Here is a 16,951-nt window from a genome sequence, read left to right on the forward strand (position 1 = left end):
TTGTTTACAAATCTGTGGAATAGTTTCAGTTGATCTTTACACTTTTCTATGATATCTTTTTCATATTTCCTCTTTTCCTCTATGCACATTTGTACATATTCATTTCTATAGCAGGTATATATTTTCCATTTTTCAGGTCTTGTCTTTTTTCCATCTGGTCCAGGCTTTGTCTCTTTTGTCTTTTAACTCCCTACAGCTTTTGTTGTACCAGCATTTTACATATTCTTTTTCTTGTTTTTGTCTTGGGACATACTTTTCCACTCCTTTTTTGTAAATTTTTGTCAAAATATTCCATTTCTCTTCTACTGTTGTTTCTTCTTTGTATATTTCTTCCCAGTTTTCCTTTTGAAAGAATTCTCTTATTTTATCAAAGTTTTTTTTTTTCATACATCATTCTTCCTTTTCTGTATTGTTCATTTCTTTTAATATATTTTTCTTCATTAAGTTCCAGTTCAATCAATATGTGGTCACTTTTACTTATTGGTGTTTTATATTCAATTTTGTCCACTATTCTAGGTTCAGATGTAATTACTAGGTCTAGTTTCGATGGCTCTTCTTCATTTCTATACCTAGTGTTCTCCTGTATCCATTGTGTCATTGTATGGTCAGTAACCATCTCGAGTAGAGCGTTTCCCCATGAGCCGTCTCCACCCTTTACTGTCATTTCTTCCCAGCAGATTTCTTTGCAATTAAAGTCGCCCATCATAACTATTTTTCCTCCCTCTTCCATTATCTTGTTTAATGTTATCTTTGTGTCCTCTAACATACTTTTATGTTCACTCCCTTCCCATGAGGCTGTTTTTGGGGGCACATAATTTATCACAAACTTTCTGTTCTTCTTATCTCTGTCTTCTATTTCCATCATTATCATCTCTACTGTATTCTTTCCATATGTGACACCCTTCACGTTTATATCCTTCTTAGTCAGGAACATAACTCCACCCCCTTCCTTTTTCACTCATGTCCTACACTGTTGGGTGGTAGTGGACCTTTTTTGTTTCTACAATTCCCATTATGTCTGGTTCTTTTTCTTTCAAATATTCATTCAGTTCATTCAATCCTGTTATTAATCCATCTATATTTGTGTAAGACACTTTTAGTTTTCTGCCACTTCCATTGTGTTCTCTGTTTCCCTTTTGTTTTTCTCTTGTATGTCGACTTTCTTTAGTTTCATATTCACTACTCTCCAATAGAATCTCTCTTTTTCTGACTCCGTTCTTATCTCGTTTTTTTCCTTTGCTTCAAGTCTTTTCTGTTTTTCTTCCTCTCTTTCCTCTTTGTTCATTTCCCTTTTTATCCATACCTTTTTATATTGTTCACTTGTTGCTAGTTTCCCTGTTTTGGATAAGATATTCTCAGCCGTCGTTTGTGACCTGAATTTAATCTTGATTGGTCTGGTCTTGTCTGTACTATATTTCCCGAACCTGAATTTCTCTTCGATTTGTTTCATTATTTCTGGTTCATCTTCCTGAACTAATTCTAGTAAATTTCTTACTTTTTCATTTTCCTCTTTGATTCTTGTGGTTCTATCTGGGTTATGTTTCTCTTCCATTCCTAATATAATTATACATTTCTTTTTGTCTGCTAAGTCTCTTACTATATTCTCCTTCTGTCTCATCACTTTAATAACTGAGTTTTCAGTTTGTTCATTCATTTGCTGTCTGATTATGTCAGTGAATGCAACTTTGCTATTTTCTTGAATTTTTTTCCAACCCTCCTTGTTCTCCTTATTATTCTCCTTTAAGACTTTATTCTCATCTTTTACTTCTTTTAACTGTTTTTTTAATTCTTCAATTTCCTTAGTTAAGTTTTTGTTCGCCTTCTCTAGTTCTTCCAATTTTTCAACTCTTCGTATAATATTGTCAATATGACCGAACCTACGCTTCAAGTCCTCGATCATCTTATCGACCTTCTCTTCTAGTCTTGTCAGTCGGGGGGGGGGGTTTGTGTCCCCCCCACCCTCTTTAAATCCCTGGAAAATATTCTCATCACTTTCTACTGTATTGCTCTTATCTATACTTCTAATCTTTACGTTTTTATTAGACATTTCATCGTCGCTCAGCTGGTCGGGGGGCCTTTTGTTTACCTTTCGCCTGTCTGCCTGGGCCAAGTCTACTCCTTCCTCATTTCCTTCCATTTCCCTCAGTAATCCCTCCCCCTTTCCTCTTTCCCTACTTTCCTACTACTCCACGAGCAATTTCCCCCCACCCTGTAAATACAATAGGCACTTCTCTTTGCGTTGGGATCCACAAACTTCAATTCTCTTCAGAACGTCTTCTAAGCCGTCCATTCGTTGAAGTGTATTTACCTAGTTGTATTTTACGGGAAGGGGAGCTATGCTCGTGAGGTCCCGTCTTCATATCTCATTTTATCTAAACTATTTTTAAATTCATGTATTGTTTTTGCACACACCACTTTCTCATCTAACTTGTTCCAACTGTCTATTGCTCTGTGAGGAAAGCTGTTCTTTTTCAAATCTCTTCTATAGCTGTCTTTTTTTATTTTCTTTCCGTGTCCTCTTGTATTTCTGTCATCCCATTTTATCAGATTCTCTCTATCAGTAATTTCTATGCCTTTCATGATTCTGTAAATAGCTATCAAATCTCCTCTCTCTCTTCTTTGCTCTAGTGTCTGTAGTTTAAGTTTTTGTAGTCTCTCTTCATATGATAGTTTTGAGAGTGTTGGTGCCAGTTTAGTAATTGCTCTTTGTATTCTTTCAAGTTTTTTTATACATTTTTTTGTACTTGGTGACCATATCGTTGCTGCATATTCCAATCTTGGTCTTATCAGGGTGATTAGGATTTTCCTCACCATTTCTTCATCCAGGTATGTAAATGCCACTTTGATTGTTCTTATTAAATTATAAGTTTCTCCAAAAATCTTATTTATATGTTTCTCAGGTGACATATTATTCATAACAATGACTCCCAGGTCCCTCTCATTTTCTACTCTTTTTATTCCTTCTTCTCCCAAATTATATGATCCTGTTATTCTGTTTTTGCTTTTTCCAAATTCCATTATACTACACTTTTTTGTATTGAACTCCATCTCCCACTTCCTACTCCATTCTTGTACTTTATTTAGATCTCTCTGTAGTGATTCACAATCCTCTTCAGTTTTCACTCTTTTCAGTAATTTTGCATCATCTGCAAAGAAGCTCATATAGCTTTCAATTCCTTCATCCATATCATTAATATATATAGCAAACATTATTGGGGCCAGAACTGTTCCCTGCGGGACACCGCTTATTACTTCATTCCATTTTGAGTGCTGATCTCTTATCACTACTCTCATTTTTCTTTCTTGCAAAAAGTCTTCCATCCAATTTAGCAATTTACCTTGTATTCCTCCTTCATATTCTAATTTCTTAAGCAACTTCTTATGTGGTACTTTGTCAAAAGCTTTTTTTAGGTCTAGAAATGCACAATCAGCCCATCCATCTCTTTCTTGTATTATATCTATTAGTCTTGAATAGAAACATATTAAATTGGTGACGCATGATCGTCCTTGTCTGAATCCAAATTGCCTTGTATTTAGTACGTTGTTTTTTTCCAAGTATTTTACCCATCTACTTTTGATAATTCTTTCACATATTTTTGCTATTGTACTTGTTAGAGAGACTGGTCTATAGTTGGTAGGTTCTTCTTTATTTCCTCCTTTATATATAGGTACTATATTTGCTTTTTTCCAATCTTCTGGAACTTTTCCTTCTTTTAAGGAACTGCTTATTATGCTATGTATTTTGTCTGCCAGTTCATTCCTACATTCTTTCAGAATCCAGTTTGCTATTTCATCTGGCCCATGCGATTTTCTGACATCAAAATTACCCAAGTGTGTCAATATTTCATTCTTCGTTACTTCTATTTCTTCCATAGGGGGGACTTTTTCCTTCCACTCAATCTCTTCAGGTTGTATATTTTCCCTTGTAAACACTGATTTAAAATGTTTGTTCATAATTTCTGCCATTTCCATTTCCTCAGTGTATTCAACTCCTCCTTGTCTTAATTTCTCCAAGTCTTGTTTGTTTTTCAGTTTATTGTTTACAAATCTGTAGAATAGTTTTGGTTGATCTTTACACTTTTCTATAACATCTTTTTCATATTTTCTTTTTTCCTCTCTGCACTTTTGTACATATTCATTTCTATAACCAGTATATATTTTCCATTTTTCAGGTCTTCTGTCTTTTTTCCATCCGGTCCAGGCTTTGTCTCTTTTGTCTTTTAACTCCCTACAACTTTTGTTGTACCAGCATTTTACATATTCTTTTTCTTGTTTTTGTCTTGGGACATACTTTTCCACTCCTTCTTTGTAAATTTTTGTCAAAATATTCCATTTCTCTTCCACTGATGTTTCTTCTTTGTATATTTCTTCCCAGTTTTCTTGTTGGAAGAATTCTCTTATTTTATCAGTTTGTTTTTTCATACATCATTCTTCCTTTTCTGTATTGTTCATTTCTTTTCATACATTTATCTTCATTCAGGTCCCGTTCACTCAAGATGTGGTCACTATTACTTATTGGTGTTCTATCTTCAATCTTGTCCACTATTCTAGGTTCAGATGTAATTATTAGGTCTAGTCTCGATGGTTCTTCTTCATTTCTATACCTAGTGTTCTCTTGTATCCATTGTGTCATTGTATGGTCAGTAATCATCTCAAGTAGAGCATTTCCCCATGAGTCATCACCACTCTTTACTGTCATTTCTTCCCAGCAGATTTCTTTGCAATTAAAGTCGCCCATCATAACTATTCTTCCTCCGTCTTCCATTATCTTAGTTAATGCTATCTTTGTGTCCTCTAACATACTTTTATGTTCACTCTCCTCCCATGAGGCTGTTTTCGGAGGCACATAATTGATCACAAATTTTCTGCTCTTCTTATCTCTGTCTTCCACTTCTATCATAATCATCTCTACTGTATTCTTTCCATATATGACACCTTTCACGTTTATATCCTTCTTTGTCAGGAACATAACTCCACCCCCTTGTTTTTTCATGTCCTACACTGTTGGGTGGTAGTGGGCCTTTTAATTTTGTTTCTACAATTCCCATTATGTCCGGTTCTTTTTCTTTCAAATAATCATTCAGTTCATTCAATCCTGTTATCAATCCATCTATATTTGTGTAAGACACTCTTAGTTTTCTGCCACTTCCATTGTGTTCTCTGTTTCCCTTATGTTTTTCTTTAGTATGTCGAACTGCTTTATTTTCATGTTCACTACTCTCCAATAGAATCTCTCTTTCTCTGACTCCGTTCTTTCCTCGTTTTTTGCCTTAGCTTCAAGTCTTTTCTGCTTTTCTGCCTCTCTTTCCTCCTTATTCATTTCTCTTTTTATCCATACCTTTTTATATTGTTCATTTGTTGCTATTTTCCCTGTCTTGGATAGAATTTTCTCTGCCGTTGTTTGTGACCTGAATTTAATCTTAATTGGTCTGGTCTTATCTGTACTATATTTTCCGAGTCTGAATTTTTCCTCAATTTCCTTTATAATTTCTGGTTCATCTTCCTGGACTAATTTTAATAAACTGCTTACCCTTTCATTTTCCTCCTTGATTCTTGCGGTTCTATCTGGGTTATGTTTCTCTTCCATTCCTAATATAATTATACATTTCTTTTTGTCAGCTAATTCTCTTACTATATTCTCCTTCTGTCTCATCACTTTAATAACTGAGTCTTCATTATGTTCTTTCAATTGCTGTCTGACTATGTCAGTGAATGAAACCTTATTCCCTTCTTGAGTTATTCTCCAATTTTTAGCTTCTGTAGCTATTTTCTCACTGTTTTCATTACTATTCTTCTTCAATTTCTCATTCTCCTCCTTTACATTTCCTAACTGTCTTTTTAGGTCCTCTACTTCTTCAGTTAAGTTTCTGTTAGCCTTCTCTAGTTGTTCCAATCTTTCAATTCTCTGGAAGATGGAGTCTACCTTACCTAACTTACGTTCCAAGTCCTCGATCACCTTATCAACTCTCTCCTCTAGTCTTATCAGTCGGGGGGGGGTTGTGTCCCCCCCACCCTCTTTAAATCCCTGGAACATATTCTCGTCACTTTCTACTGTATTTCTCCTCTCTATACTTCTAATCTTTACATTTTTATTTGCCATTTCGTCATCCGGTGGTCGTTTCATGTTGACCTTACGCCCGTCTGCCTGGGCCAAGTCCTCCACATCCTCATTTCCTTCCATTTCCCCAGCAATCCCTCCCCTTCTCCTCTTTTCCTACTTACCTACTGCCTCACGAGCAATTTCCCCCCCCCCTGTAAATACAATAGGCACTTCTCTTTGCGTTGGTATCCACAAACTTCAATTCTCTTCAGAACGTCTTCTAAGCCGTCCATTCGTTGAAGTGTGTGTGTGTGTGTGTATAATGGATGAAATGGGTGGGAGTGGATCTCCCTTGTAGGGGAAAAAAAACCCTTGGTGTATGTATATATGCATATAGACAAACAGAACAGATCTTATGCACCATTAAAACAATAAATACATTAAAATACATTATTAGTAATCTCACGCTAACATGACATACCATGCTTTCTAAAAACAAAAAATGGGGAATGACTGTCAAGTAAAACCAATTTTCTTGAATCAGCCACCATGGTTATATTAATAATTAAGAAAAGAAATAATAATAATGATGATAATGTTTTTTGTATTCAACAATGTCCTGTTACAACTAAAAATATTTTACTGGATTTAAATTAATAGTGTGAGGGATGGTGTACATTGGTGGCATAATCAAAAGCATGCTGATCTCACACTTGTTTAGTTGTGGATTTGAATCCTGCACTCCTTTCCAATTCCCAGCAGTGACTGTTACCTGCCTCAACAATTCAAGCACATAAGGCAAAGGTGATGGCTTCAGCCGCAGCTATGTACCCCCTAGTGTAGGCTCCTAACCTTCTTGTGAAGGGCGCAAAATAATTATTACCCATTCAAGCAATGAAAAATAACCTGTGTTATTTAACATTTCCTTGAAAACTTTGGGTATACTGTAAACATTATCTCTTGCTATTCGTCACACAGATGAAAATTTATATCCCAGTGCCACTGAGAGGTAATAATAATAACTGTTGCCTTGAGTTTCCTACCATTAAAAGGCATTACCAATAAATATGAAACACAATACCTAAGACCAAGGATGAACAAAGTTTTTGTTATAAAAATAAATAAATAAAATAAATAAAATAAAATAAAATAAATAGAAAATAATAATTATAATAATAATAATAATCTAGCCACTACAACCAATCTCTTGTTTACCTGGACACACAAGGTGAATGAGGTGATTGTTGCCCTTGGCTAACCATTCTTCAACTAGTTGTCCAATGGCAGTAGCTGACTCTTCACGGCTGGGGAAGTGCATAATGTCCCGGTGACAGAATGTGGTGTCAATGTGGAGTGAGTCAACCTGCTTGGTTGTGCCATCACTGTGGTGGAGGGCACTGAGTCTGGCCACTTCACCAACACCAACACGAAAATCCCCTGTGTACAGTACTGTGCTGCCTCGGCGCTCAAATAAGAACCTGTCATCAAATGCAAGAGATTATAACAGAAACTATAGAATCCCCAGCCAGTCATAAGTGTAAACCATAAAACTTTTGAGTAAACCACAAGTCTCAAGATAAACACAAAATTACTGTCATGATAATCACTCCTATATCTAAGGTTGTCTGATGATAGTATAAATTTCTCTATTGCAACACTGCTAACATACTGAATTAGAATATGTGTGTGTGTATATATATATATATATATATATATATATATATATATATATATATATATATATATATATATGTATATATATATATATATATATATATATAGATAAATAGATACATATTGCATTAATTGTCATTACAAATCTTGATTAGCAAAAAGAGTGTGGAAAACAGAGGGGGATGGAGTGAACTTGAGAGGATGACCAAGGCTGAGAACATGCTTGAGATCAAGATCCAATTGAACCATACAAGCAGTATGCTTGGTCTGAGGAATTTTAAAATGTCTAGCTAAAAATACGAAGTTATTTTTACAAACAACTTCTCTTTAGGTAAACATTTCAAAATTGCTCAGACCAAGCATACTGCTTGTATGGTCCAACTGGATCTTGATCTGAAGCATGTTCTTATGATGGATGGGGTGAAAGGGGTGAGTAGATAATTGTTGTGCATGGATGGCTTTGACACAGCCTGAAGGGATTTTTCTTTGTCTTCTCTATTTTCTGCATGAGGGGATGAGGAGGAAGGGTCGCCATGTAAGTGAAGTGGCCCTGCTGTGGATGTACTGTGTCTTGCTGCATTGCTTCTGATACAGGCAGGGCAGGAGAAAGGGATGACCCTTTTTCCACGGGAATCTAAGATGAGAGGGAACCTACGGTGGTGGATGGAAGTGGAATGGGTGGAAGTGAGTGTGTGCCTTGAATGGCTGCCTCGTTTCTAAGGGAGAAGCCCTTGGTATATAGATCAAGACATACAAATTTTAATGACAAATAAAACAATTTATATATTCTAATTTAGTATGATGGCAATAGTTGCTAAAATATGGCACAGGACAAGGCAATCCTTCATTCCCAAAGTACTATTGATGTCCCCCACCAGAATAGCAATGCATCATGGTACAATACTTCCCTAGCAGATCCCAATGGTTTAACAACTTAAAAATATTGATGAAAGGCATTAAGTTGAAACAGTTAATACTTCTACAGTTTCAGTATTAACTGCAGAACTTCATGTAAGTGTACCAACATAAGCATTACATACATGACAGATCCAGGGCAGTGTCCAGCTGGGATGAGTGTCACCATGAGTTGGTGAGCTGCCTCCTCTGCAACATTGGGCACAGTGATGCGAACAGATTCCTCTGGAGGCAGAGGACGCACATATGGGTCAAGGGGGCGGTGTCGGATGGAAGCCTGAAGAAAGCGAGCTGTAATGGCCGAACAGTACAAGTAGACACCCACATTGCTCTCCAGGTGATCCAGGAACTGTGGTGAACTCAAGCCAATCATATGGTCTGAAAAGGAAAGTCAAAAGAAAATGAAAGCCAAAGAAGAATATATATGCACTTATCTATACAAACTGTACAAGAAAACAGGCCCAAAACAGATAACTACAATTGGTAGTCCTGCAAAATGGACATCAGAGATAATCACATCCTTTTCATGTGTCTTCAAAAGCCATGAACACCCACACCATTCAGGAGGTGCAGCCCTGAGTACCTGATACTCACTGGGCCCAAGTCTTATTTATATCAACTTTGATTTGATTTCCTTCACCTTTTCACATAAGCTGACAATCAGCAACTGATCCTGTTCTTCTATTATCATTAGCTGGTAACATAACAATCCCCCACTAAAGACACATGGGTTAAATACCTTGAAAATATTAACATTTTGTCAATCAATTCAGTTTCAGAACTGGAAGATCATGTGTATCAAATCTGTTAAGCTTCTTGAGAGTACTTGATGTACTATAAGAGACACAGGGCTGAGTGGACTGTGTAATTAGATTTGGAGAAAGCCTATAACAAGGTACCCTACAAACAACTACTTTGTATATCAGGGCATAATGGAGAACTTAGAAACCTATTGGAATTTGCATGAGATTTCCTAAAATGCCAATACATGAGAACATACAAAGAGAGATGAGAAATGTTGATCTTGCCAGCACTGAAAGATGAGAAATAGGTGACATAACTGTAGTGTTAGATCAATAAATGTAATGGATAAGACATAAAATCTCTTGATTTGGGACAGGAGGGTATAATGAGGTCTCATGGGAATAAATAGAAAAGGACCTTATGCCTTTAGTATATCTACAAAGTTTTCTGTATTGATATTTTAGCTCAAGCTAGTTGAACAATATGGGACCCCATATGTAGTTCTTTCCCCATAAATTACAATTAAGTAAGTACACTACTTGGAGCAAGAGGTCAAGAGGGGAGGCAGTTTGAGGCTGTTTGGCCAAGCGAGTTCAAACATAAAAATCCCTGCTTCAAAGTTCTCCATAAGGGAGCACTATCCTAACCATCTCTGAGGAGTTTGTGATATTAATCTAAATTATTTGGCCACTTCCTTATATGGGAGAAAAACCCTTAGAGTACACTAATACAAAAGAAATTATACATTTTTTTTTTCCAGAGATCAATGAGAGGGCCCAAAGTCCACTGCTGTAGGAGTATATATTTTCAGTCAGTGAAAATGCCTTGGGGGATTAGAAATTGTAATGAGAAATAGACATTTGGGAATGGATGATAAGAGAAGATTGTATTTACCTAGTTGTATTATACTGGAAGGGAGCTATGCTCGTGATGACCCATCTTTGTATCTTCCAACATAAACTATTGTCTTAAAATCTTGAATAGTATTTGCAAATAGTTTGTTTATCTAAATTATTCCAGGTATCCAGTACTCTATGTGGGAAGCCATTATTTTTTTTCAGATCTCTTCTACAGTTATCCTTTTTTGAGTTTCTTTTCGTGTCCTCTCATTTTTCTATTGTCCCATTTTAGTAAATCATTCCTATCTAGGATTTCCATTCCTTTCATGATTCTATAAATAGTCAGCAGATTTCCTCTTTCTCTTCTTTATTCCAGAGTTGTAATTCCAATTTGGAAGGAGTGATTGTGATGACAGCACTGCATGGGGTATAAACATGGAACATAAGAGAGGAAGAGAGGAGCAGTTTGAATGTGTTTGAGATGAGGTCCCTATTAAGTATGATAGGAGTTACTAGGCTGGATAGAGTGAGAAACAAGGTGAGGAGGAGAACAGAGGTGGAAAGGGAGTTGGGAGATAGGGTTAATGAAAGAGTATTGGGATGGTTTGGACACGTGGAAAGAATGAGTGAAAAAAGATTAGTAAAAGAGGTGTGGAAGGCAGAGGCGGAAGGAGTGAACATGAGGGGGCACCCAAGGATGAGATGGATGGATGGGGTAAAAGGGGCATTGGGAAAGAGGGGAATGTCTGTTGAGGAAGGATGGAAGAAGATAGATGATAGGAGTGAATGGAGAGTCATTACATATGGATGATGATGTGATACATGAAAGGGAGTGAGTGGAGGATGGGGGGTGGGGGAGTATGCTTGAAAAATAAATTGACTCAGCCGAAAGGGATTTCTCCCTGTCTTCTCCATTTTTGCATGAGGGGACAAAGAGGGGTGGTCACCAATTTAATGAAGCAGCCTTGCTGTGGATGTGCTGTGTCTTGTGACATTTCTTCTGACCCAGGGCAGTGGGCGAGATGTAGGGATGACCTGTCATCCAGGAGGAGCCAAGATAAGAGGGAGGGGGTGGATGGAAGTGGAGTATATAGGGATGGAATGGGTGGGAGTGGATTTTATGCTTTTGTTTTTTAGTTACCTCCCTTCTAAGGGGGAAAAAGCCTTTGCTAAATATATTTGTTAATTATGTGCTTCCCTTGGTCATGGGTTTTGGTGGCTTATTCCTATATTACTTCCCTTTTCATCCATCTTTAAATGGATGAAAAGATGCTTGGTTGCATATTGTTATTGTCCTTTTCTCAATCACTCCTACATGCATCTCACATTTGCTGCTACCGTATCAATATTCATTTGGCATTTGCTTACATCAAGATTTTGGTGATTGCTATTCTTAAATTATTCTCCTTTTCCACTTTCTTTAGTTTCTTTTCTGCTTGTTTCTATGTTATTGTTGCCTTCCTTTTCCTGGCTATCTTTGACGTATGTCACACTGCATTTATCAGAACTAAGTTCTGTTTGTCATTTGTTTTGGTTGAATCTAGTAACTTATTCCTAGGTCCTTTTCCTTATCTAACTTCTATAGCTCCTCTTCTGTCTATTTGAAAGCTGTTACAGTAAGTCCTCGTTATACGGTACATATGTGTTCCTGAAAACCTTACTCCAAATTGAAATTACAGTAAGTCCTCGTTATACGGTACATAAGCATTCCTGAAAACCTTACCGCAAATTGAAATTACCGTATACCAAACCCATTATAACATGTAATAATAGGATATGGCAGATGTACCTTCTCCCTGCTCTTTCCTCTTCAAAACACGAGCAGATACTGTATCTGTGAATTTTTCTTACTGTAAATAGAATCGAGGGTAGTAATTACCAAATACCGTAACTGTGAATTTACCGGATAAAGAATTACCATATAAGGAGGACTCACTGTATCGTATACTGAACCCATTATAACATGTAATAATAGGATATGTGTTCCAGCACATCGAAAGTCACCCCTACAGACATAAAAATACATGAAAATAGTCACATAAGAAAATGTAAAGTAATGCGCAAAAGAAATAAACAGAAAATGTTTTTATTTACCTTTCACTCGCCATGTATTCTATCAGATGATGTCCCTCCCTAGGCTAAGGGACAGTAGGGATCTTAGCCCTTACAATGCTTTCTGACATACTAAATTCAAAGACAGAGCCATATTTTGACAATTCTGGTCATCGATCCACATTTTGAGCAACCTTTCCATCTTATCCATTATTGGCTCACGGTGTTTTGTTGGTAATTTGCTCTGCAGATGCATTCTCCCCAGCTATTTTTTATTGCCTCACAATTCTTCAACACCGTCCAGACTGTCAACTGGGTTAGGCCCAAGTTTCGACTTATGGCAGACATACCTTCTCCCTGCTCTTTCCTCTTCAAAATATCTAATTTTACCTCCAATGTCAGACTACTCCTCTTTCGCTTTGCCTTTTCAACTCCAGCAGTGTCTGCAGACCATTTTGTGGCCATTATGGGTGCGTCACTGTGCGTCATGATAATAATATCCACAAAAAACACACCATAAGGATTTAACTTGTGTTTAAAGGGAAACGCAGGAAGAGACCGATTGTTGTGGTGGCCGCACAGCGTGGTGGCACTATGGTACGGTGTAAACAAAACACGAGCGGATACCGTATCTGTGAATTTTTCTTACCGTAAATAGAATCAAGGGTAGTAATTACCAAATACCATAACTGTGAATTTACCGGATAAAGAATTACCGTATAAGGAGGACTCACTGTAATGTCCTTTGCTTGTTCTCTATACACATCCCAACACATTTACTGGTATTAAATTCCATTTAACTTTTCTGACTCCAATTATATATTGCCAATCTCTAATCTGTTATTCATATTTGAGGCATCTAGAATAGAAAGGGGTAAATGTCAAACCTTCTCAGTACTGAAATATGGTTCTTAAAGCATTTGATGTTAAGAGACACAATGGCTTATGCATGATGCCAGCATTTTCCCCTATCTATTCTAGATGCTTCATTTATAGTTTGGCATCATCTGCAACCTTATTCATGTACATCTATACAAGATGACATGGATGAAGGCATGGAATGTTATATGAACTTTTTTGCAGATGATGCGAAACTATGAAAGAGAATAAGTACAGAGGAAGACTGCAAATCTTTTCAAGAAGACCTGGACAAAGTCTGGAAATGGAGTCAAAAGAGTGAAGTGAATTTTAACATTAAGAAATGCTGTGTAGTGGAATTTGGAAAAAGCAAAAATAGAATCTCGGGTCAATATAAAATTGGTACAAAGGAAGTTCAAAAAGAAAACTCAGAAAGGGACCTAGGAGTAACTATCTCAAATGACATGACACCAGACAAACATGTCAACAAATTAGTCAGAGAAACTTTTAACTTATTAAGACCAATAAAAGTGGCCTTTGACGACAGGGATGACGAAATGGTAAAGAAAACACTAGTTACACTGATAAGACCAAAATTGGAATACGCAGCATCTCTATGGACATCTAGTACCAAAAAACAAAAAAGAAACTAGAAAGAATTCAAAGAGCAACGATAAAGATGGCACCAACAATTTGCAATTTAACATACGAACAAAGATTGGACAAACTAAAATTACCAACCCTAGAAAAAAGAAGAGAAAGAGGTGATTTGATAAATATTTACAGAATTATGAAAGGGATGGAAATTCTTGATAGGGATAGAAGAGCTACAAGAGGACATGAGAAGAAACTTAAGAAAGACAGTTACAGAAGAGATCTGAAAAACAGTAGCTTTCCACACAGAGTAATAGATATCTGAAACAAACTGAAGGAAGCAGTGAGTGCTAAAACTATACATGACTTTTAAAATAAACTGGATGTGGAAAGATACAACAGTGGGTCACTATGAGCATAGCTCTCCTCCCGCAAGATACAACTAGGTAAATACAACTAGGTCAAATAAATACAGAACAAACACTCCTGAATAGACTACCAAGTTCTGCAAGTCACCAGACTCGCCCAAAAATCAACCCAGCAAAGAAGTTGTTCCCAAGACAATCAGGGGTTGCAATGATGCACCCGCATTTGGGTAGTGGACACTTGGAACAAACTGGACAAAGAAATAGTATGTGCAAAAACCATTCATGAGTTTAAAAGCAAACTAGACACTGCGAGATACAAAGGCGGGACACCACGAGCATAGCTCCCCTTCCCACAAAATACAACTAGGTAAATACTACCCTGCACTGAAATGCCACTAGCATTGAACTGATGTGACAATACTAGATGTCTTGGATGCAGCCAATATACTTGCCTAATCCCTACAACTCCACAAAATATCTTTTCGGTGTGACTTATGAGCTGGTTGTGGCCAATTTTCTGGGGGTCATGCATCACTAACAAGTTAGAATTTTGGGCAAAAGAATGACTGACTGAAAAAATAAAAACATACTATCATCCCTTCTTCACCATAATAATATTAAGATCTTAAAATGTGGCTGAGGTTTAGCTTATACTTTTTTTTCTATAATAAGAATGTTATCTACATACTAATAAGATATCAAGTTAATGGTCTGATTAGAAAGTTGCATTTAATTTTTGTATCTTGCAGGTTTTGGTACACCTATGTCTTCCCATACATCTCTGCATGAATCACTCTAGTGTTTAGTATGGCCAGTAACACTGAACAATTTCTCTATGAGATTTTATGTTCTACATATCAGCAAATCCAATTCACACCTCTGGCTTTACTTTAAGCTATCTAAACTCAATTGTCACCACTTAACTTTTTCAATTCTATTTCAGATTAAGGGATTGTAATGGCAACTTTATAAAACCCCCTTTACTTTTACCCTAAAATGTTAAGAACAAACACAAAACAAGGGCTTTGACTTTCCTGCAACCTCAGATTTTCACTTCATAATTGCCCTTTGATCTCTATTTAAATTATTTTCAATAAAAAAAAAACTGCTTGTAGTTATTATGACATTATTTTTCTAATTATAAATATTATATTTCACATTCAATCATCAGTATCTTGTTTTCAATAATGTATATTATGAAAGATCCACAAATTAGTGAACCAGTGTATTGGAAAGTACCTTGTGACCCTGAGACTTTGACATTCTAGGTAAGTTATTTCCGTTATTCTGGCATGCACGACTTCTTGCCCTCTAATCCAGCACATTTCAGAGCTCCCCCCACCTACTCCATTTATCATATCAAATAGCCACTGCCATAAATAATGTGGTTATTATATTCATTAATTGCTTATGGCAATCACAGATTTTTTTTAAGGGAAAAATTAACTCAAAAGAGCAAAGAAGTGAAAATCCTTGCATGCATGAAGATAAAACTACCAAGGGGTAAAACACTAGAATGACCCAAATTTCTAAAAATTTACCATTTACCATTACTGGTCTATTTTTGTTGACTGTTGTCATTCTAAAACAAATAATAAAGTCACCTAGAATTTTAATAAAGCTATAGTGATCCATACATGTACTACATTATAATGTTCCACTTAGCTGTTACTGATTTATTGTTTAATACTTATCATACATTGTTTATGTGTACATAAATGGTATACATACAGTGATAATACTCATATATGTAAAAATATTCTCAAGTCTCATATAAAAAATCCTTTATCACATTTCTTAACCCTGGCAGATTTCATCTTGAGAAGAAATGACTATCTATTCCTACATGAGACCCAATCTGTGTTACTCAAAAACAAACTAAAAAATGCTAGATTATGGAGGGAATAATTTTTCTTGACAAATCAGAGTGAAATGACAAGTCTTTGCAGCTTTGACAATCTACATGTCTTGCATTGGAAACTCGTCTGCTCAGCACAGCTCAGTTTTTCGATATCCTATTTAAACTTCAAGACATAAAACTTTCACAAATAAACATTGCGCTATTTGATATATTCACTTTTGGAACATGAACCATGTATGTTCTCATGAATAAAATCTGTCTCGGGTCTTTTCTTCTGATCGTTACACATGTTTATGCTTGCATACTGTACCATAATTGCTTGTGCCAAGCTTGATGTGGCGCAAACACTTGCCACACTTTACTGACATGTATCCACTCACAGTTACATTTCACCATACCGGAAATAATAAAAACACTTGTCCACAAGCCTAGACGTTATAACGGTTAACAGGTGCCCACCTGAGTGTGCATGGCTGAGGAAATAAGCAGTGCTGGCTAAGTTGCGCCCATCAAATCTGTCCACGGAGATGTGCGGAAACTCCTTAATCTTGCCCGTGAAGGAGCTCATTTCGCTACGTCTCTGATGCTGCCGCCTCTTCCTACTTCACCACTGGACGCCAGAGGTACCCATGTGCCCACCACTAGTCATCTTTGGGGCCAATCCATGCCCTTCCTGGAATTATTACTCATTTCTAGATATCATCGGAATATGTCAACACAGAAGATGGTGTATGAAATGCAACACACTGCGACCCTAACAAACAAATGACAACCATCTTCTTTGAATATTTGTTGAAGGAATGACCATAACATCAGCCCATCACCCACCAAATAAAGAACTTTACGAATTAATAATTATATTTCCATATTTATAATTAATTCAAATTTAGATTTCCAAAATATGGACGTTCACGTAATAGTAATAATATGAATGATAATAATATTACAATAAAGATGATAATAGCACATCAAAGCCTTTTTTCCCCTTACAAGGTAAGTAGCCAAA

The 16,951-nt window shown here is 36.5% G+C and overlaps 1 protein-coding gene across 2 annotated transcripts; it reads right to left on the minus strand.

Moving 5' to 3' along the window:
* Positions 1–7,255: 7,255 nt before the first annotated feature.
* Positions 7,256–16,717, minus strand: LOC143024787 (protein artemis-like; the record flags this gene model as incomplete). 2 transcript variants are annotated; one of them, XM_076183962.1, is given in 3 exon segments in its annotated part: positions 7,256–7,518; positions 8,755–9,007; positions 16,405–16,717. In XM_076183962.1, coding segments are annotated over 3 exon segments (625 nt in total), but the record flags the coding sequence as incomplete, so codon positions are not given.
* Between the last annotated feature and the right edge of the window lie 234 nt (positions 16,718–16,951).

The sequence above is a fragment of the Oratosquilla oratoria genome, chromosome 4, assembly GCF_046742065.1.
Source record: "Oratosquilla oratoria isolate Oo_2021 chromosome 4, ASM4674206v1, whole genome shotgun sequence".
NCBI lineage: Eukaryota > Metazoa > Arthropoda > Malacostraca > Stomatopoda > Squillidae > Oratosquilla > Oratosquilla oratoria.